Below are 21,391 nucleotides of genomic sequence, written 5' to 3'. Positions count from 1 at the left end.
CATGTTATCTTCAGGTAAACTTTTGAATACATTTCATTAAGATGATTCAGAAAGGGATCTCTTACTGGCCAGCAATGATGTCCGCATTATTTCAGGCTTTAAAAATATCTACATGAAAACCACTTGTACTGCGCACCCATCAACGCAAGACCATCAATTCTAGTCTTTAAAATAAAGTATTACATAATGGTACATCAGCCTCCATTAAAAAAGGACTTAAAGATTCCTCGTGCAACAATTACTCCTGTATGCAAGTAAGTCAAACAAGCTAAAAAATGCAACTGAACTTATAATAACTTATAATAGGCTATCCAAGTCGCCCTTTATTGAAGAATTGAAAAGCACAAATAAAGACTGCAGTGCAGACAGTATGCATCACGACTTTAGAAAGGCAAAAAGACATTAACCTTACGAGGACAACAAGGTTTACAAAGAATTTGTTAAAAAATATACAAGAGCACTGTGTTAAATTGTAAACAGCCTGATAACAGGCACATGGGCTTTAAATGAGTGCGACAGTAAAGAGGTGTACAAAATATGAACACATGGGAGAGAAACACGAGTTTTCTTCGACATACATTTGAGGTCATCCATCAGTCCTTAGAATAGTTTGCAGATTGCAGCTCTAAAAACACGGTGTCTTCTTTTGTGCCGAGTGTTTCTTAAAATCATATAAACAATCCAACAGCTTGAGCTGGGGGGGAGGGGGGGTGCTACTGGAATATATGTTTAAAAAAAAACTTCAAAAATCAAACAAATCAAAAAGGTGGAAACACTTATGCATTCTGAGTTAAAACCTTAAAATATCCCTTTGTAAAATTTGTGGATTTAACACGTGTAGGATGAGAGAAAAAGGTCATCCTCTGCTGCCGATTCGTCTTGAATAGATCAGTCATGCGTCCTGTGTGTCCGTCTGATCCAGCAGAAGCCATGTCTCTTAGGATTTGTCTGCCTGGCCGAGGCGCGTCTGCAGCTCGACTACCACGCGGCTCATCAGGCCTCCTAACTGATCGTGCATGTGAACTAGCTGCTGTGGAGAGCAGGCGCCGAGTTCTAGTGGCGTCATCCTGCAGGCCAGGGCGTCCACCTCCGATGGCAGCGGTCCTTCAGGGTGCAGCTGTCCTCGGAGTCCCTCTTCTCCGGCCGGCGTGTCAGGTGTCTGATTCCCGGAGGCGTCTTCATCCAGCCTCCCTTCTGCAGGAACGGGCTCGTCCACCAGTGCTGTTGCTGCAAATAGAAAGGTGACGATTAGGGAAAGGTCCACATTGAGAGATGGATGATCAATACCACTTAAAGACAATCAATATCCCTTTTATAGCAGAGATCATCAGAAGTATCCGTTTGAGTTTTTACACACCTAGCGTCTCTCCTGAGGTCTTATCCTCCTCATCCTGGTTTTGAGGAGCACTGGTCTCCTCAAGTTCAGAGGTCATCATCTCCGTTTCATCAAAACTCTTCAACTCATCACCACCTCGACCTTTACGCTAGAAGAGAATTGTCCAGATGTCAAAAACAAGAATTCCCCTTGTAATGTTTTTTGTGAAGTTGATGTTCTCATTTGTGCTGTGTGATCTCAGTGCTGTTGCAGCCCTCGATCCCCCCGGCATACCTGTTGTTCATAGATTTTAAGTGCCTTTTTGACATTGGAGATCTTCGGGGAGCGAACCGGCAGAGTCTTGATTTCATTAGGAGTAAGAGCACTGAGGTCACCGACCGTTTTGATGTTTCTGGCTCGAACAAGCTGCCCGAAGCCACGAGACCTTTGAGGAGAATTCAAAGCAATAACAAATAGATGCACTGGATTAGACGATAGATTAAAAAAATAAATAAAAAAGGATAAATATTGGACAAAATATTTTCTCTTCATTAACCCCGTGGTGTACTCACCACATGTTGGAGCATATCTGAGGCAGCACAGCTTCTACCGGCGTGGAGCAGCCAACCAGGGCCGGGTAGATACAGTCTCTGGAGACGGGCCGCGGCTCTTGGCTCATCTCAGCAATCTGGGGGGGAAAGTGTTGCACCTACCCGTCAGGACAAATAGCCTCAACTAAAATAATTCAAAGCAACACTAATCATTATGCATGTGTTCACTTCTAGATCAGGGCTATTCATCTATAATGTTAAGGGGGCCACGTCTTCAGAAAGCCAAGGGACCGGGGGCCGGACATTTCCCCTGACCCACTCGACCCCTTTATGGCTTCATGAATAAACACTTTTATTAATCATTTGTTTTTATTGGGTACAATTCCTGACATACACATATATTAGACATATTTTTCTTCAAAACATAATGAAGATTTATGAAAATATTGTAATAAAAGGAGCATGCCTCCCATGTTTTTAACCACAGTGAAAATGTTTTGAAAGGCTAACAAGGTGAATTAATGTTACTGCGTGTCTCCTGGGTGTGGAAAAAGCCCATTATACACATGTTCTTTGTCAGATACAGTCCTCTCTAATGTGTTGGCAGCTTGTTTGATTTGCTTCTGACCCTAAGTAAGTAAATAATGACAATAAAGCATGTTGATTTTTCAATTGGGTGCATACCAGGCATTTCTTGGAGCTCTTGTAACCGGGACTGTGCAGATTTCTGGGACTCAGGATCAGAAGGCCCTTTGTTGGTGTCGTAATATACTAGAATAGGGAGCAAAAGGGTGTCATGTTAGATCGAAGCGGGTCATTTGCTAAAGAAAGGAGAAATGTGGCGATGAAGAACAACGCTGGCCTCGTTCATACCTTCGGCTGTGGGATAGCGCTGCCTTTGGATCTTCTGGGGGAGCTGGTTCTGACAGCAGGGCTGCGACGATCGATGTCGTCTGCCAATTCCTGATGTTGGATTGGATCAGCAAAAGACACACGTCTGGACTGAAAAGAAAAAAATAAATAAATAAAGATTAGTAACAATAGATAAAACTTGTAGATTTGAAATGCATTTTTACATGTGCCTTGTCACTCACTTTGACAAGAGGTGAAGTCGCAATCGTCGTCGTGGTCTCCTCCTCTAGCGGTCTCTTCAGGCCCTTCTTAAGAATACTGGTTGATGGGGAGGCTGAAGGAGACCAGGTTCCTTTGGTCCTGCCACTGCTGGGGCTTTCGCCAACATCTGCCCCCATTAAAGCCTCCAGGTCCTTCTGCTTCACCGGAGAATCCGGGAAAATATCTTTGCTCGTCGGTTCTGACAACACATGGTCAACCTCGGCCAAAGCAGCATCTGAATTAGCGACTACGTCGTTCTCCTTATCGTCGTTGATGGTTTTGTCGTCTTCGTTGATCTCCTGTATTGGTGTGATGTCATCACCCACACTGTCCTCCGTGGGCTCGTTTGTTGATTTGTCCTCTGCGTTGGAGGCAGACTGCTCCACTTCCTTTGACAAGTCCATGTGGTTTTGTCCAGAGGACGTACTTTGACCGTCTACAGCGATGTCATCTACTGGAACAACTGGTTTTTCTTGGTGGTTTGAATCCTCTTGCTGTGCTTGTGTAACATCGTCCCCAGGCTCAGACACTTCTTCAACTTTCTCCTCTGAAGACTCCGAGACCTGCAGTTTCTCCGTTGTCTCATCGCAGGACGCCAGTGTGTCATCAACAGATAACACAGATGTGTCACACGGTAACTTTTCTTGAGTCTGTTCAGTACTGATGACAACCGATTCAAGCATTTCAGCAGGTGGCAAATCCCCAGTGTCACCTTCCTGTGAAGACGTATCGATGCTCGAGTCCTTTTGTGTTTGCTCCTTGCGAGGTGAGACGCTGAGTGATTCCCTCTTCTCCGTCTCATCCGTCTCAGTTTTCTCTACAACAGCATCGACCTCTACCTCCATTGGAGATTCTTTGTTACTTTGCTCCTCAGTGTTACATGTGATCCCCAACGATTCAGAACCCTGCAAGTCTTGAGAATACTGTGAATCCTCTAAATCGGTTGCCTTTTTTACTTCTATGGTTTGTGACTCTGTATCAGAATCCTCCTTTACCATAACCTTATTAATATTGCCTTCTTGAGATTCACACGTGAGGGGACTCTGAAGAGACGCTCGAGGTTTCCTTCCTCTCTTTTTGGGCACAGGGGGATTTTCTTTGACCTCTGAGGATTCAGACCCTGAGGACTCCATACTGGCTACTGACAACGCTGGGGAAGATCTCCTTCTCAAGTATTTGCCCCTGCCTTTGGAGGATTCTGCTGACCCTGCAGTATCCAAGGACTGAGAACTCTCCGGGGTTGTGTTAGGACTCAACTTTGACTGCCCCTCTTGAACCTTGCTCCTTCTGGTCCTACCTCTGATTCCAGCCTCTGGCTGACCGACAGCTGCCTGAGTTTTATCCTCGGACGATGCCTTGCTTCTTCTGGATCTACGCAGAGACTGGCTCTCTGAGGACGAGGGTGTGCTCACTTGTGAGTCCTCTTGACTAAGGTTACCATCTGTGCCTTCACTCGTCTTGAGTTCGTCTTTGAGCTCCGATTCATTCACCAACTTGTTTGGTCCATCTTGAGACTCAGTAGTTGGAGAAGCAGCAGTTATCTGAGAATCTCCCTTTTCCTTGTTGGCCGTTTCTATAAGCTCAGCCTTTTGAGATTGGTCATCAGTTTGAGGAGAGGTAGTGACAATTTGAGAGGCAATCTTCAGCTTATCATCTTTTACAGTCTGTTCTACGGTCTCAAACTCTTGGGATTTGCCACACGTTTGAGGGGAAGAAGTGATCATTTGAGCTTCGTCCTTCGGCTGATGTTCATCCTTTTTGGCGTGTTCTACAATCTCCTGTTTGGCCGTTTGGCTGTACTCTTCCTTGTCAGGCAAAAACGTTTTCTTCATCCCACCATCCTCCTTGGTCTCCAATGATGGTGTGCTCTGCCGTCTTTGCCTCCCCTGTGACTGGCTTCCGTAATCTGACTGCGAGTCAGTTTGGCTGGACTCGTGCTGACTGGCGCTTCTCCTTTTGGGGTGAGGTTTATCAAGGAAGTCCTCTGAATTGTTGAACAGTTTGATCTTCTTGTTTGCTCTACCCTGGGAGTTTGTTTGGCTCGACTCACTCTTGTCTCTCTGTGACCTTCGTAATCGGTCTCGGCCACTGTCCTCCTCAGTGGCCTGCTGACTTCTGGTGGTCCGTCGGTTTTGCGCCAAGCTTGACTTTGGAGAATCAGGTTTAGGTTCCTCTCCAGAACGTCTCCTTTTCAACGAGTATTTCTCTTCCCGATCCTCTGGGTTCTCTCCAGGCAGCAGAGGTCTGACTCTGGAGCGTCCAGACCTTCTGGGTTCAACTGGTGAAGTTTGGCTCATAGAAGATTGAGAATCATTCAGAAGCTGTTCAGATTCCTCTTCCTGGCTTGAGAGTGCAATTTCCTCCGACGAGGAAGCCATTTTTGTACTCTCTTTGTCCTCCACATGAGTCTGGGTGTCGGGGATAACGTCTTCATCCTCTGTTGGGTCACTGGGCAGTCTCTCAGTCAGCCTTACTGGCTCACTTCTTGTACCAGAGTCTTTTGGCCTTACAGGAGAGTCGAGGACATTGTTGACAGGACACTGAGAGTTGATCTTTCCTGTCTCAGAGGACTGGGAATCCTGAGAGTTAGGACCACTGGATGTCCTGGAGGCTCGAGATGAAGACTTCTTGTTTGAGCTTTCTTGGCTATTGGAGGTCTTTATGAGGGGCCCTGTGAACGTGGACGTGCTGCTGGGGCTGGCCGGTTTTCCCTCAGCATACTTCTCCAGGGTGATAAAGGACTGACGGCGACTGTTGGGTTTCTGGGGTGTCCCTGAAACCAAATCTGAAGAACCAGAGATATTAGGACTTGTGCTTTCTTTAGATTGCAGGTCCAAGTCCTCTGCTCTATCATCACTCTTGGCAACATCCTCCATAGTAACATCTGTTGACTCAGGAACAATCTCTTCCTGCTGTGGGTTTTCTGGCATGTTCTCTACTGCTTTTGGGCTGGCATGATGTGGAGTCTCGTCAGAGTCCTCTTTTTCTACATCATCTTGAGGAAGCTGAAAAAACAACAACAAATGGAAGTAACTAAATCGGTCGGCAAAGGACAAAACATACTTTCTAAGTGTGAATATGAAGATGATGTAAGATTGGTGACATTTTCACTGATAATGATGAAATGATTTTCTATTCTTTGAACCAAGGACTATTTTCAAATGCTAGTCAAATTCTGATGATAATGTTTCAGAGAAATTGTCAGTTATTTAAAAAAAAAAAAAAAAAAAAGCAATTGCAATAGATTACTACATGAATTAAAATATCTGATCTGATGCAATTAATCTCAAAAAACATGTCAGGCTGTGTTGGTGCAAAACAGTAACAATGTACAGGGAGTCTTGTTTTATTCGTTCTCTCCTGGGCCAAATGAAAGACAGAACAAACCAGCCTCAAGTCTTTCCTGGCAGTGTTTTTGTTTTTTTGATGGGGTTGTGTGTTTCATTACCTTGCCAGGAGCCTCTTTGGTTATGTTGTCAGTCTGTTCTGTTGCCAGTTTCTCCCTGTGGGGAAAAAACAATTATATGAATTCTGTGTCTTTATGAGAAAGCAGGGACTCATCTTGTATCTGGTAGTAGTGGCTCAGGACTTACAAAGAGTCTTCTTGGCTCTGTGTGTACTGGGTGAAAGCCGTTGTATCCAGAGAAGCATCAAGGTTATTATACATGGCAGGAATGTCAACCCTGTGGGCCAAAGAAAACATTAGCTCCACACAAGATACCTTGCAACACCATCTATTTTATAAATGCCACTGATGGACAACCAGACAAGAGGGCAAATCTCACCTTTTAGTCCTTTTCACCTCCTTTTGGTGCTCCGTCAGAACTCGCTCCTTTGTCTCAGGAGGAATGAAGACAAAGTCGATGGTGGCATCTTCCTCCAAAACTCCTCTAGGGGGAGGCTTCGGTGAACCAAAGTCCAGCTTTGTCTGTTGAAGTGAACATAATGAAAACCAGTTGTGTAATGGTGGGAGAAGCAACTAAAAACCAAAAGGAAAAAGCCGAGTAGAATATATAGTAGCTGTACTCCTTGTGTCGAAACAAAATGCTTCCTCTTATTGCCTAATGGAGATTTCCCACCTGTTTAACAAGATTAATGAGGCATGTAAATATCTTCAGGCATCTTATGCTTGAGTATATTGGAGCAGATTGGACAATGTAGATTGAAGTTACAACACTTCTTAAATGTGAAAAATTTGCTAAAATGGCAATGTAATTAAAAATGTTTCACTTTCTCTTGAGTTTTGGTTGTCTCCACATGTTACATATGACTATCAAATGTCATACATGTAGGTGAAGCTACGATGAGGGGCTCAATTATAGTGTCTTTGTTGGGGGCACCACCATTTTACCCCGTAAAATATAAGACTTATCATGTGTGCGATGACTATAATTGCGCTCAGGACCCAAAAAAAAAAAATATTTTGCAGTACTCCACGCTGCCAGTGATAAAAAAGTGCACATTGATGTAATGAAAAACAAAATGCTATATTTTGATTTATGCATGTGTAAAATACATTTCTGCCTCTAATATATACCTTAATATTTTGTGCAACACAACATGCCTCTCATGAAACTGGTCTGGTCCGAGTCTCAACTTACAGAAACTGGTTTGGAGGTCTTGGTGGAGCTCCTGTCCTTGTCCTTCAGCTCAGCAGTCTTTCCCAGCAGCGAGTCCCTCTTCCCCACAGATGAAACCGGCATCCCACTGAGCTTCGTCTCCAACTGAGAACTCTCACTCTGAAGATGCAAACAAGATCAGCCACAACAACAACTAGACTATATCTGAAATATAAAAACACTAAAAAGCAACTTACAGAATAAGGTCCACTGAGCTCATCAGGAATACAGACAACTTCAAAGCCGGGAAGAATGATCGGCGTCTTCTGCTTCACTTGGCTCAATATTGGTCTGTGTCAAGAAAATGGCAACATTGATAGGATTGCTGTAAGCAAAGCTAAATTCATCACATTTCTACCATTTGGCTTGTGATAAAACATTGTAATTCATGAATTCTCATTGCAGCAGCATGCGCTTGTCACCCATTCAGAATAATCAGACAAAAACTTAAATAATATCACGCTTTCCTTTTGATCCGAGGTGAACTTGCAACCAGATTCGATCATCTCCATCACAATTAATAAAACGTACATGACCTTTTGCTCGGGTCAAAATGTGAAGCGGTCTTAAATGTGACCTGGAGATTTTCACCTGATCTCATCGGGGTAGGTGAGGCTGACCGAGTTGCCGAAGGTGGAGTTCCAGAACTGGGCGACGGAGGCGCGGAGCTGCTTGTTCTTGTGAGGAAACGACACACAAAGCAGAGGACAAAGCAGAGCCAGGAGTTCATCGTCGTACGCCAAAGACGAGCGGGTCTGCAGGCAGCCGAGTACGTCACAGAAAAGCTTCTCCAGCTGAAAAACAAAAGCAGGCCGTTATAACTTAAAATGCTTTCATGTAAAAACAACCGAACTGAAGAAAAGCTGTGTACTCACTTGACAAAGAACCCACCTTTGCCAGAAGCTGTGAGGAGAAATGAGGCAACTCGCTGGCTGCTTGTTTGTAGAAGAGGGTGAGAGATTGAACCAGAGAAGTCAGAGCTTCCTTGACAGTGTTGGCGAGAGCGAAGTTGGTGAAGAGAGCCGACAGGACGGACACCAGGGCCAGTCCCGTGGCTTCAGAGGAAGCATCGGGGTCCTTCAGGTAAACCTCTAGACATTGTACCAGCAGGGACTGGAAGGTGGACAGATTCCCCAGGACCGTATTCCTCTTCTTCATCCAGTTTACTGGAGTGTGAGGAGCTGAAAGAAACACGAGTAAATAAATCATAAATCCTCAACTTCATCCAAGTGCAATGACTGAAATAAGGTTTGTTTAAATTCTCTTACACTTCAGCTTCTGCTGAAACTGAGGAGTGTACGGTGAGAAGTCCACACACTCAACCATGACTTGGAGGAAACTGGCAACAGCATTTAATGTCGAAGGAACCTGGGAGATAACATCAATATGTTAAAGCAGGCTTGTTTTCCAAACAAACCTCAACCTCAAGGCATAGATGAAATTGTTGGAAACATCTTCCTGATCACGGCACAACAGCAACCATCATAATAAATATAATTTTGAAAATAGGATTTAGGGCAATTAATATGCAGCTTTATATTCCACTGGTTGCAATCTGCAACCTCACAGCGAGATGCCACTACATTTAAAGGCACTGGTCCTTTAATGTGAATAGGAATAATTTAAAGTAAATTCTGAAAACATTGTGAGACATGGATCCTATCATGGCAACTTTCTACGTTTGGGAGTAATTCATAATCATTTATATTTTAGATCACACATCATCGTGGTTGCTTTTCCTCCTCTACCCTCACCATTAGAGCATCTCTTTCTATTGCTGTCGTCATCTTTGCACAGAGCTCCTCGCAGCAGATGTTCTCCTCAGCTGTGACCACCAGCGCAGAGCAGCGGGCGAACACTTTGTACAGTTTGGACCACGACATCAGCAGTGACTTCTGGGCAGCCTGAACACAATACAGGGGTCAGAATGAGGTTCCTTTGGTTACAGTGGAAACAGGATGCTGGACCAGTGCTTCATGGTCTTCCAAGGACAAACGTTTGTTAAATGATGGTCCTGGAGGTAAAATGGCATCTTAAGGCAAACAGACCTGCTGTAGTGGTGTGCCATGTAGGAGGTGTGTGATCGGGAACAACAAGGCAGAGTGCACAGCGCTGAAGTTGTGCTCCAGAGCGTCACCTTGGTTGACTTCATTAGACTGTTAAAAAAAAAAAGATTAACAGATCAGAAGTGTGTTTAGTTTTATTATGTTATAGCTTATATTCTGTGTAAACATTTGTGCTGGAAGAATAGACTGAAGTCATGAAAAAAGCAGCAAGCAAAACTGCAAGATGTTAAATTAATGCAAAGAGACTCCGGTAACCCACGGGGGCATGGCTCACTTTGTTTCCCATTATTGTTGATAAAGTTAATTTAAACCGTTTGTGTTGCTCAGTGGTATACTCCTCAATGTGCTGCACAGAAGCATTTTTGAGGGGAATTTTATCCTCATTCCCTATAAAAAGGTATCCATTGTCACCACTAACTTCTTTTCATAAGCCAGATCAGCTGTTGCCCAAGGTTCATACGGCCCACACTGATCCTTTCACAAAATGTCTGGATGAGACTAAATAACACTCAGGTGTTGTCCTCCACTTCCTGTGGAGCTGGAGGGAAGTTTTCTTCTATAAATATAGCCACCAGATGATAACGATATTGTCCGTTTCTCTGCCTACCTTTGTGATTGTGTCGGTTAGTGGGCTGACCACCACGCTCCACATCCTCCACAGCTGCTCCTTGTTCTGCACAGACCCAGCGCTGCGGCTGATGGCGCCCAGCACCGCCTCGGCAAACGCCAGAGAAGAAGTGGGGCCCGAGAGACCACAGGCCACCAGAGTCTGAAGGCACTGAAAAAACCTGCGGATGGAAAGACACCACTTTATAGGCTGTAGGAGTATGTACCACATTGATAAATCCAATAGCTCCAATGCACAAAATGAGGAAAATATCTTATATAGCTTCAAGATGCATTACGTTAGTTATTTATTAGCGGTGGGAAAATATAACAGTTTGGCAGTAGTATAAAATAAATGATTAATACTTGGGAAATTGGAAAGAATACATTAGCAGGCCATTCTTCTCCAAAAAGACTTTCCTTGTAAACATGGTCAACATAACTCAGGCTGGCAGGCAACTTGTGTTTATTAAAACTAGAAATGTTTAGCGTCTAAAAGACCAGATCAAATCAATCAAACATCGCTTCGTGCAAAGATTAAACAGGCATAAACAATAACAGCCGTCAGACCGACCTCTCGTCCTCTATGTAGGCTGAGAGCATACTGCTGTTGTAGAGGAGAAGAATGAGGAACAGAGCCGGCGTTCCCTGAGGAATGAAACAACAGTTTAACCAATCCTCTCTTAAGGAGCCTTTTCATCAATACTGAATGTACTCTCATACACAAACACTCACATTTAGCACATCCATCTTCCCCACTTGATAGGAGGCAGAGCCAAGAACTCGCTGGGGAATACCCTTCACTGTGGCCTCGAACAGAATCTGAGGGAAAAGGCTCAACAGTTTAATGGAGCAGCGAAACCTGCATACTGGGCTATTACTGGAAAGCTGAGACTCTTCTGGATCCAATGAGCCAAATTTGATGTTAGTCTTTTTTTTTTTTTTATTATATATATTTTAAATATATATTTTGAGAATTAGAGAACTTCATAACTCATTTCTTTCTCTAATTTCATCCCTTTGTGTTTGTGCTAATTGTACATTTGTTTTTTCCACACCATTTTGTGTGTCAATGAAATGCAACGAAAGAAAATATGAAATTTAAATGAGTTGCATTATTTCACTGAATAAAGTAAGGTACATTGAAAAATTCAAAAGGCATCGGACTTGAAGGTTTTGGATGTCTGTCTTACCAGGACTTTGTCTGCAGGCAAAGCTTCTGAGGCGATGATGCTCTGCAGAGCCTGAAGCATCAGAGTCAGCACTTCACTGCCCTGCCGATCCTTCTTGCTACTTACTGACAAATGTAAACAAAAAAACTGATTATTGTAAAGGCTTTCATGAGCAGGAAATGTGTCTAATTTAAGAGAAAAGTCATCATTGGGGACGGACCCCTCAGTCTTTCTTTCTCTTCACAGCAGTCCAGACCACGAGGATCTGACTGCTCCGACTTAAACTGATGTGACAGTGGGAGTGGGTCGGCAGGAGACGAGGACATGGTCTCACTGGTCCTCCTCCCAAATGACAAACCCAGACCCAATCAGAGTGCTCTATGTGGCGCTACGAGGTGGGAACCAGAACTTAAAGATCCCCACGCTGTTGAGCAGCAGCCACAATTACAGATGAAGGTTCTCTATAAGACTAGAAAATATATTCGATTGTTTCATTATGTGAAAACTAACCTAACAGCATTGCCTTTTTTTTTGATAGTATAATCAAGACAGCTTCAGATCCAAATACTTACCAGATTCTATTGTTAGGTTGACAAAGCGGACGAGACTCGACCATAAGACAAGCAGAAGAGAATCTGTCGGACAAGAAGAGATCAAAATCTTACAACATGGGCTGCAATAATTGACATGCAGATCAGAAAACAGCCCTCTTATTTTAGAACAAAGGCACATTTTGAGTGATAAGAATATGTTTTATTTTAACACAGGGGAACACTGTGAACTGAGCATTTATGCAAGCATGGGCTCCTGTAGTTTATACGGAGCTCCTGACAATAAAACAGGCTTCATTCAACTCAGGAGGAGGTGGAGTGGCTTTTCAATTTAACTGTTTAAAGTCACTGCTGAATTGTGGATTTCAATTAACTCATTTATTATTTACCTGGAGCGTCTTTGCCACCGTTAGTGATTCCATCTCTGATGTTCGACGTGAGCATGGCGGCGTGTTTCGTGAAAGAGGAAGCATTAGAGAGGAGAGGGTGGTTCAAGGGCTCTGGAAAGAAAAGACACTCTAGTTTATGTGGGAAATGCAATCAAATAGCAGTTCTTTTTATTCATCTACCCAACATACATACATTACGCAAAAGTTGGAAACCGCTCCTTTCTATAACCTTATTTCATATCATTACTCGTATTCAAAAACTATGTATCAAAAGAGACAGGCTAGGGTCATGTACAAGTCGGTAATGTGTGGCTCTGACTCACCAAGACTCAGGATGAGTTTTTTCTTCGCTGCCGTGGCAACAACCTCTGGTCCCAGAAAATAGTGGAGCAACATCTCCAGGCCCAGCAGCCGGATGGAGGAGAAGGTGGAGGGGATCTGGACGCTGGAGTTGAGGCTCAACCGAGACGTATTGGCGGGGCTGTTGAAGCCTGCCGTGGGAGGACAAATAGAAAGAAAAATATTACAGTCTGAACTAATGTCCTGCATATACTGAGGAGGCTTGACGGGCCTGGGTGGAGGAGAGGTGGAGGTGTAAATGTACCAGTCTTGGGTGTGCCAGGCGTGACAGCACTATTCTGACTGACCGCTCTAGAAGGAGTGCCTGGGACTAAGGAGGAGTCGGATCCAATGGTGCACTGGAGCAGAGGAACAGAAACCTGGAGACAAATAATGTTGAAAAAAATTATGACACGGGGAACATTTAACTCACATAACCGCTCTGCAGTTTCTGCAGAAATCTTGCTATAACTATAAAAGTCCAGGGCATTATGAATGAATTTGAAATCAAAACAAAAGAGGATGGGGCAAATCATGACTACATGTGCCTTAACAGAGAACATTTAATGAAAAAAGTTGATCTACAGCAGAAAAAGATGGAAAAGTGATACAGAATGCTTGAGAGCCTTTCTACATTATATTCCTCCTCATATTCTGAACAGTCACCGCCTTTTATTTATTTATTTATTTAATGTATTTTTTTGTATTTTTTGTCTTCCTTTACATGAATAACGACATTTCCACCAAAAATTGGTGCATAAAAAAAAGAACAATCACCAGAATGCAACAAATGAAGTGTTTGATGCTCAGAATTGAATGAGGGAGGAACCCTGCTGAATATTATGTATGAAAAGAAAAAGAAAATCCAATCATGTGGACTCTACATCTTGTGTTTACTGATGCAGACTGGCAGGGCCAGATGAACCGTGTTGAGAGGTAGTAGAAAGAGAAAGAGAGGCATGTCTAACCTGATCAAAGTTGGGCGACAGGTTGGGCCCGAGTTGGACCACCAGGTACCACCAGACCTCCACCTTGGTGAGCAGCAGGACTTCTGTCCTGACATTGATGGACGCGAGGGGCTGCATCAGGAGCTTCATACGTTTGGCACTGGACAGAATGTCTACAGGAGGGAAAAGCAAGACATTAACACTCATCCATGACGATGTGCTAAGCTGAAAAGCTCAAAAACAGAACTAGTCTGTGGAGAAAGTGTGAGCAGAGAGAGGGTGGCTCACCTGGATTGAGGGCAAAGTTATCTATGAGGCTCTTCCAGGCAATGAAGGCGATCTTCTTGATGGTGGGAGAGGAGCTGCGGAAACCAAGTTCCTCCAGATGCAGCAGAGAGTTGATGAAGGGACCTCCTTTGTGCAGCAACTGTGACGGAAATACATTTCAATACGTCTGGTGTAACCAGCTGAAGCTGAAAAGTGTCCTTTGCACGTGCAAACATCTGAGAACTGTCAGATTTGTAGAAAAAAAAGGCCTCGTCTTCAGTTACACATTCACATACTAATATTTCAGACATATACACACCAGACATGGGACGATATGAACATTTCATGCCATGAATGTCCTTACAGAATGATTGAGATTCAGGTAAATATCCCAATCAAATTAGTCATCTTTCTTCAAAACATGATTGAAAATAAAGTATATTGGTATCACTTTACATTATTAATTAATATTACAGTATTACATTAATATTTGTATTGCACAGATAAAAAAAAGTGAAAAAACAAAACAAAACAATCTTAAATAAGATAAGATAAATCATAAGGTCTCCCAAACTAATTAAATTAAAATGTACTTATCGTCCCATCCACTTTACCTTCCCGAGCAGTTTCACAAATAAAGGCCAGAGCTTCAGGACATTGGCTTCATTCTTTGTCATGAACAGCTTCTGGAGCTCTGGGATCAGTTTCTGTGTATGCAAATAGAGGCACGTCAGAGTTACACAATTCCTTTTCTTCTTTGCAGGTGTTCAATATCTAAGTCTGGCAGTACTGAATATTCATCCTCAAGATCTGCTGTCGTGTTCAAACTGGGGCAGAACGGACACGCGGAGATACTCACAGAGGACATCAATGGTTCGATGATACCAGCCACCTCCATCTGTTTTTCCAGGAGAAGAGGCATGCCCAACTCCATGGCTGCTGCGGCCCGTAGACGCACCTTGGAGGCAGAGTGGACCACCAGCGGGATGATGAGCTTCGCCCACCGTAGCGCTCCATTGCCCATCTCGGCTGGCACTTGCTCCAGCATCCTACCAACCGCAGAAACCATTAACACGACTCTTATGATCACAACCAATGTTTCTGTACGGACATCACAATATGCACATAGTGCATAGTCAAGGGGGAGACAAAATGATCCTTTGATATCAACACAGCATCTCAGATTGATCTGGCACATTTATTAATCACTCGCCAATACCAATGGAGATTTGTAACCATCATCCAAGGAGGATCTGACCCATGTCCTGTCTGCAAATATAAATATTCCCATCCAATAGAACATTAACATGACCTAATGTTCCTTTTTAAGAAGAAAGACCTCCCTAGCTTTCATAAGTTTAAAGGTTTGAGAAATGTAGTACAGCGTATGGTCACAAAGGCTAAAGGATTTTTTCCATCGACAGGATCATGGAATGTAAGAATGAACCAAAAAAGCTTTGGAAGTGCCTAAAAGGAGGTTGGCTAAAATACCAAAGTAAGGAGTAAAAATAAAATAAAAGGGAAGTAGTTAACAGTTTACGCTCACTTTTCCACCGTTGCAAAGCAGCTGGTAGAAAAACTCCCTAAACCGAATGGGGCTTATGGTGAACAACATAACCGATTACTACAGGATGGAAGTCCCACCAGACTCATTTAAACTTGACATGGTCTCTGATGCTGCCGTCTTTAAGCAAATTAGTGAACTAAACCCCACTAAGGGCACAGCCGTCCAAGTTTATAAAAGGGATACTGCAGATGAAATCACTCCTTTCGTTAAATATATTATTAACTTTAGTTTTAAAAACAGGAACCAGGATACCATTATATAAAAAGGGAAGCAAACACGACCCAAACAGGCAAGGTATCCAATTTGAGTGTACTGTCAAAATTAATGGAAAAAGCTTATTCTAGAAGAGCTTAATGATTTTATTGATTTATTTATTTTTTAAAAGGGACCTTTTAGTAGAGTTTTAATCTGGTTTTAGAAAAGCACACTCCACAGAAACTTGCCAAAGTACCTATTAAATCATTTTTCGATGGTGGGTAAGTGCCATAAATATTCCACTCGTGGTAGCTTCACGGACATCGTACCCTGCCGTTTTAAAACCATGATGGGTAAAAACTGTTTTTTGTAGTTTAGTGCAGTGGAACAAATTAGCTAATTAAAACAAGCAGCTTCTCTGATTGCGCTTTAAAGTAATACAAATTAACACTTACAGTAGTAGATTTGTTTGTATATAACTACCTTAATAGCTTTAATATTATTTTATCTTCTATTCTAATTACTAGTTCAAACGCTCTAAATATTAACGTAGAAATGTTATGCTTATGTATTGTTTTCATGTTTTTTATGTTTGTTTTTATGTTTGCGGAGGACCACAATGGAAATAAGCCTTTATTGTGTTTTTATCCTGGGTGACGATGTCTAGATGTTTAAAGTGCTTTTGTGCTCTTTTCTGTGCAATCACCAAATAAAAACCAATCAAAAAAAGAATCAATCAATTACCTGATGATAACGTTCAAGGCCTCATGCTCCATCACCACAGACTGGATGTCCTCTCGGTTCCACACACTCTCCAGTGACCCCAGTATAGACGACACCTGAGAGAGTGAAGCAACGTGTATAAACAACAGTAGCATTATGACACCTTTACCCCGAACAACAACCCACCACTGCCTTGTTTTCAGTCATACTTCTCTGGTTTAAACCTCTGCTGATGCTCACCTTTTTGCCAACCACAACAGGAGGAAAGCTCTGTTTGGAGATGACCCATAATGCTCTGGTGCATGTGTTCTTATCTGTTGACTTTACCACCAGGGAGCAAAGTGCTGATAGTACTTCTGTTGCAAAGGTTTCTGGGAAATAAACAAAAGAGAATAACCCCTCAGCAGCAATTAAACTATATTACTCCCATAGAATTAAATAACATTTGACTATTTTTTTTTAAATATGTAAAACATACCAGGCACTGCAGAAACAACGTGAGAATGGTACAAACAAAACCCTAAAGCTTGTAATGCTGCTTGGCTCAGCTCCTCAGTGGGACTGGTTATGTGAGTCTAGACAACAAGAGAAGAATTATGCATCATAGACTTTATACAAATATGGGACAAATATGCATTAATGAGGTGAAGACTCACCAAGATGGTTTTACCCAAACGAGAAAAGTGCTTTTCAACTGCAGGGAGAAACTGCCGGCCTTCCTCTCCACTGAGCCGACTGAAGAGGAAAAATAAACAATATTTTTAAAACTCATTCTAGTTGTACGCGAGTCAAATCTCTGCCACAACACATGCTCCGATATATCCAGAGGATGTCCAAAACGACAGACAAGCAAAGCGCTGGCAACATACTTGGCAATTGTGAGGTAGGCGTCCGTCTGCTCAGACTGTCCAGCAGCGCTGTCCTCTAGAGACTCCAGCAGGGGAAGGAGGCTGGAGCTGCTCGGAGGCTCCGCCGTCGCCATCATTATTACGCACCTCCTCAAGGCCTTTAAAAAAAAGACACACGCCAGAATGGAGATAAGCTGGGGTTTGTAACCAAAACTAATCCCAGTGTGTCACCAACACTGACAGCCCATCCCTTTAGGCTCCCTCCAAAGCCACTCCTCCAAAATGATTATGAACAGTGTTGGGCAAGTTACTTCAAAAGCGTAATGCATTATTTATTACTTGTTACTGTCATTTCAAAGTAATTAGTTACATTACAATATTACTGTCTTTGAATTGTAAGGCATTACACTACTTTTACATTACTTTTGCATTACTTTTTGTTCTCAATAGATCTTCTTGTGTTCAATGCAGCTCATTACACAGCAGGATGTGATGTTTTTCGCTTCAAAATAAAAGAACGAGAAACGAAAAATGTAAAATATTACCAGTTTTTTTTTGTAATGCCTTACATTACTGCGTTACAGCAAAACGTAATGCATTACAGTAATGCATTACTTTTGTAACGCGTTACTCCCAACACTGATTATGAACATAAAAAAACATGGCTATTATTTATACTCATGGTAACTAGCAGTCAGGCTAGCAGCTTGTGGAAGACTGGTTTTGAGCAATTGGTGCAAAGACAGAGTGCATGCAGGCAGGTGGTTGAGAGTTTCAAATATGACAACATTTTTTGTGCAGAACATTACTAACACTAGTTTTGAGGGAGAACAGAAGCCATGTTTCTAAAAAGGGAGAACGAACGACAAGAACAACACGCGCATCTTAAGAGTGACTGATTACTGTAATCATTCCTCCGGTCCATCGATGAGTCACAAAGTGATCCGTTTCTGGTGCAACAACTGTACTTTCTGTGCAAACATGCTTTAAAAGAATCCTTTATTAAGCTCCAGTAATATGAATTAGCCTTGGTATTCATCCTTTGTCTCTTTGTGGTTCATGTAGTCCTTCTGCAACACAGGATTGCACAACAAACTACAAGTTGTAGTCCCTTTATCCCACACAAGATTAAACAAAATAAGAGTGCCGAGGATGAGTTGAGGAGTCTAACGGCCTGAGGAAGGAAGCTGCTCTGAACTCGGGTTGAATGACAGCTGATATCTCTGAATCATTTGCCAAACATCAGCAGGTTGTGGCTGGCTGGGTAATATCCTTTGGCATCTTTGCCGGCACCTCGACAACATTACTGATGCCGAGTAGATGGGTACCTATGATGTTCTAGGCAGTTTTAATCACACTCCTGTCCTGGGCCATGCACATCCCATGCCCGTTTGCAATGTTTCCAATTGGGATGCTTTCTATTGCTCCTCTTTTAAAGTGCATCTTACTGTAGAGACAAGCTGCCTTCACAGCCAGCATGTAAAGGAGGAGTTCTTACAGTGACCAATAACAGAATGCAGATGCAGTATAAGTGTTGCATTAACATTTGAAACAATCCTCTAAACTGCTGGATAGAGATATTCACTTAAAAAAGTATCACATCTCTGCAGCTGTTATCGGTTAAGTGTGGAGGAGAAGCTTCATAGTTTTTAAACAGCATGTAAACTAGTGATTAGCTAATCCATGAGGGTGGTCTGACCTTAGCAGATCTGGTACCAAGCCAGACTTTACAGCTGCAACTTACGTTTACTTTCATTAGCTTTTAATCGACTGATTATTTTCTTGATTGTGCCAATCACATAGTGGAAGCCAGGTTGATATTATAAAATTGCTAGTTTTGTCGGACCAACAGTCCGACCTAAATAAATTCAGTTTACTATGACATAAGACAATGAATCCTCACATTTTAGATTAGTCACGATTTGATTGTATTTTGTCGATTGACTAACTGACCTGTGTTATGTGTGTGGACTGGTGTATTGCAAATGTTAACATGGATAAATAAGTAAGTGTGTGTGTGTGTGTGTGTGTGTGTGTGTGTGTGCGTGTTTGTCCTATATTTGGTGATGGTAGAACTGTCAGTGGTTTGCACCAGCTTTATACACCACGGCGACCTCAAATAGCTGGCATAATGTTTAGGAACAAGCAGGGACAGAGAACAAAAACACATGCACATACCTCAGTGAGATTTGTGCAGAGCTGCGTTCACCCTCCACTGTATGCAGATCTGCAAACATGAGACACATGAAGACAAAAACGTTAAATCAGGACAATGTGTGAGCGGGACACACGTTTTGTGGCTGCTGGATGCTACCTGAGGCCAAGCAGAACCATTTAGCAACTTCCTCTCGGACACCCAGAGGAACCAAACACTAGTGTCAAGCGTGTCCCGCTGTAAATACCACCATTAAAGCGTAATGAATACACTCTGCCACATCGTACATTTCAGAAATGTAAATACACAGGGCAGAGGGACCAGGCGCGTCTCATTAGACAGCACTAGCAAGCAGCCTGCTAATGTTAATTAGCTTTAACAAGTTAGCCATCAGGCTGCAGACTGGAGCTAGCAAAGTTTCGTGCGGGGGGGAAAGTGGACTAACAGCGGGATGACGCCGCCTCACATCCCGACTCGCATGTCCTCCATCAGTGAGACTCACCTACAGGCAAATAAACAAAGCTAGCGAACACATATTTACACTTTTAGACACAACACACACTGTCTGCTCACCTCGGAGTTCAGGACGAAACACAGGAAGCAGAATCACCTTCACAGACACACCATTAAAACCAGTGCAACCACTGGCCGTAACGTTCGCCTGCTGGTGACAACTATATGCTCATAGTTTGTTGTTCGATATTTTTTCGCCTCCTTATTCTCTTGTGCTCTTTTTGCCCCGCGAAATTGCTGGCGCCAAACCACCACGCCGACGTACAAATTTACCTTTGACCCCGCATACGTCATATCCGGGTCCGCCCATTTCGACTTATAAGGAGAACAGCAAACTAAAATAGCAAAAATAAGAGGGCAAGGTGCTTCACAGAAGACATAAAACAAAACGTCGATCACACAGCACAAAAGATGAATGAATAGGAATACAAAAAATAGAACAATAAAACATGCAGTATTTACTCATCATGAAATGCTACAGAGTATACTCTCTTACAAATAAAAGTAATTTGTTGTTGGTTAACATGATGAGATATCTCATGTCACACAATGTTGGAATCAGAAACTGATTAGCCTACAACATTTGTGGGGTAAATCCAATCAAACCACATCCACACAGTATTATAGAGTATTATAAGCATAATATAGGCTATAACACCTGCATATGTTTCTTATTTTCCAAATTCAAGCTCACTTTAATGTTACAGGGAAAACAAACGTTTTTATGGCTTTAATTGAAACTATGGGACCTCGCTCAAACTGAAAGCCCACAGCAGCAGCAAAGATACAGTCCACAAATGCATAAGCCAGTAAAAATGTAATTATGATGAATAATGATCAACATAAACACACAACTAAAATGCAAGTAAACAGCATTCACCAGACTGGGTTTGTGAGTTTTAAATCTGCTTATTCAATGTTTGTTTTTCATTTTTGATCATTGATGAATTAATGTGTTCATTACTTAAATCGTGGAGCAGTTAAATTGTTTTATATACTGCTGGGTAGTTTGTGAATATAGGAATATATTGTATTAATAATCAGCAAGGTAACAAATAACTCCAACTGTCAGACAAATGTAGTGAAAATACTCCAGTAAAGTAGTAAAACAATGTACTTGAGTAAATGTACTTAATTAATGTTCATCATTGAGTCCAGGTAATTAAGTATAATAAATAAATAAAGCCACAAAATAAATCCAACAAAAAGCAGCAGTGGCACTGAAAGGTAAGATTATGACACATTAGCACTTTTTCCATTCATGTGGTGCTTGTGATTTGGGCAACTAAAAAATAATATCCACTTCTTTTTGTCTATTAATCTAAAAATGGTCTATTAAGCGTTACAAAATTGTGGAAAATGCCACTGACAGTTTCCTGTAGTAGCCCATGGGAAGTCCTCAAATGTCTTGTTTAGTCCAACAAACAATCCAAAATCTAAAGATATTCAGGTAAC

General features: G+C 42.3%; 1 protein-coding gene across 2 annotated transcripts; it reads right to left on the bottom strand.

The window, feature by feature from the left end:
* Window positions 1-310: 310 nt before the first annotated feature.
* Window positions 311-20,179, bottom strand: rif1 (replication timing regulatory factor 1). 2 transcript variants are annotated; one of them, XM_084022633.1, is made up of 36 exons: window positions 19,997-20,179; window positions 19,435-19,495; window positions 17,290-17,415; window positions 17,077-17,155; window positions 16,899-16,995; window positions 16,661-16,791; window positions 16,442-16,536; window positions 14,795-14,984; window positions 14,550-14,642; window positions 13,957-14,095; window positions 13,690-13,841; window positions 12,987-13,101; window positions 12,706-12,873; window positions 12,383-12,493; window positions 12,015-12,077; window positions 11,464-11,567; window positions 11,006-11,092; window positions 10,845-10,918; window positions 10,272-10,452; window positions 9,647-9,754; window positions 9,353-9,502; window positions 8,867-8,966; window positions 8,490-8,779; window positions 8,190-8,392; window positions 7,796-7,889; window positions 7,581-7,718; window positions 6,765-6,907; window positions 6,573-6,662; window positions 6,428-6,482; window positions 2,961-5,984; window positions 2,740-2,868; window positions 2,551-2,637; window positions 1,888-2,003; window positions 1,610-1,760; window positions 1,358-1,484; window positions 311-1,227 (listed from the first exon to the last, which is right to left on the bottom strand). In XM_084022633.1, the coding sequence occupies exons 3-36, from the start codon at window positions 17,403-17,405 to the stop codon at window positions 938-940; spliced, it is 7,290 nt and encodes a 2,429-aa protein (XP_083878759.1). In that variant the 5' UTR covers window positions 17,406-17,415; window positions 19,435-19,495; window positions 19,997-20,179; the 3' UTR covers window positions 311-937. The 2 variants fall into 2 exon arrangements, with proteins under 2 accessions (XP_083878759.1, XP_083878758.1); XM_084022632.1 differs by having other exon boundaries at window positions 17,290-17,426; window positions 19,447-19,495.
* Window positions 20,180-21,391: the final 1,212 nt, after the last annotated feature.

The sequence above is a fragment of the Eutrigla gurnardus genome, assembly GCF_963514095.1.
Source record: "Eutrigla gurnardus genome assembly, chromosome: 12".
Taxonomy (NCBI): Eukaryota; Metazoa; Chordata; class Actinopteri; order Perciformes; family Triglidae; genus Eutrigla; species Eutrigla gurnardus.
Note: the sequence above shows the minus strand (reverse complement) of the source record. Positions and strands in the feature narration are given on the sequence as shown.

Excerpts from the sequence above, each read along its gene's own strand:
- rif1 (XM_084022633.1), bottom strand. The coding sequence starts at position 17,405 with ATGATGGCGACGGCGGAGCCTCCGAGCAGCTCCAGCCTCCTTCCCCTG. Across the intron at positions 13,102-13,689 it reads TGTCGCCCAACTTTGATCAG|GTTTCTGTTCCTCTGCTCCA; the intron begins GTTAGACATGCC and ends ATTTGTCTCCAG. Across the intron at positions 10,919-11,005 it reads GGAAGATGGATGTGCTAAAT|GGAACGCCGGCTCTGTTCCT; the intron begins GTGAGTGTTTGT and ends TTCATTCCTCAG.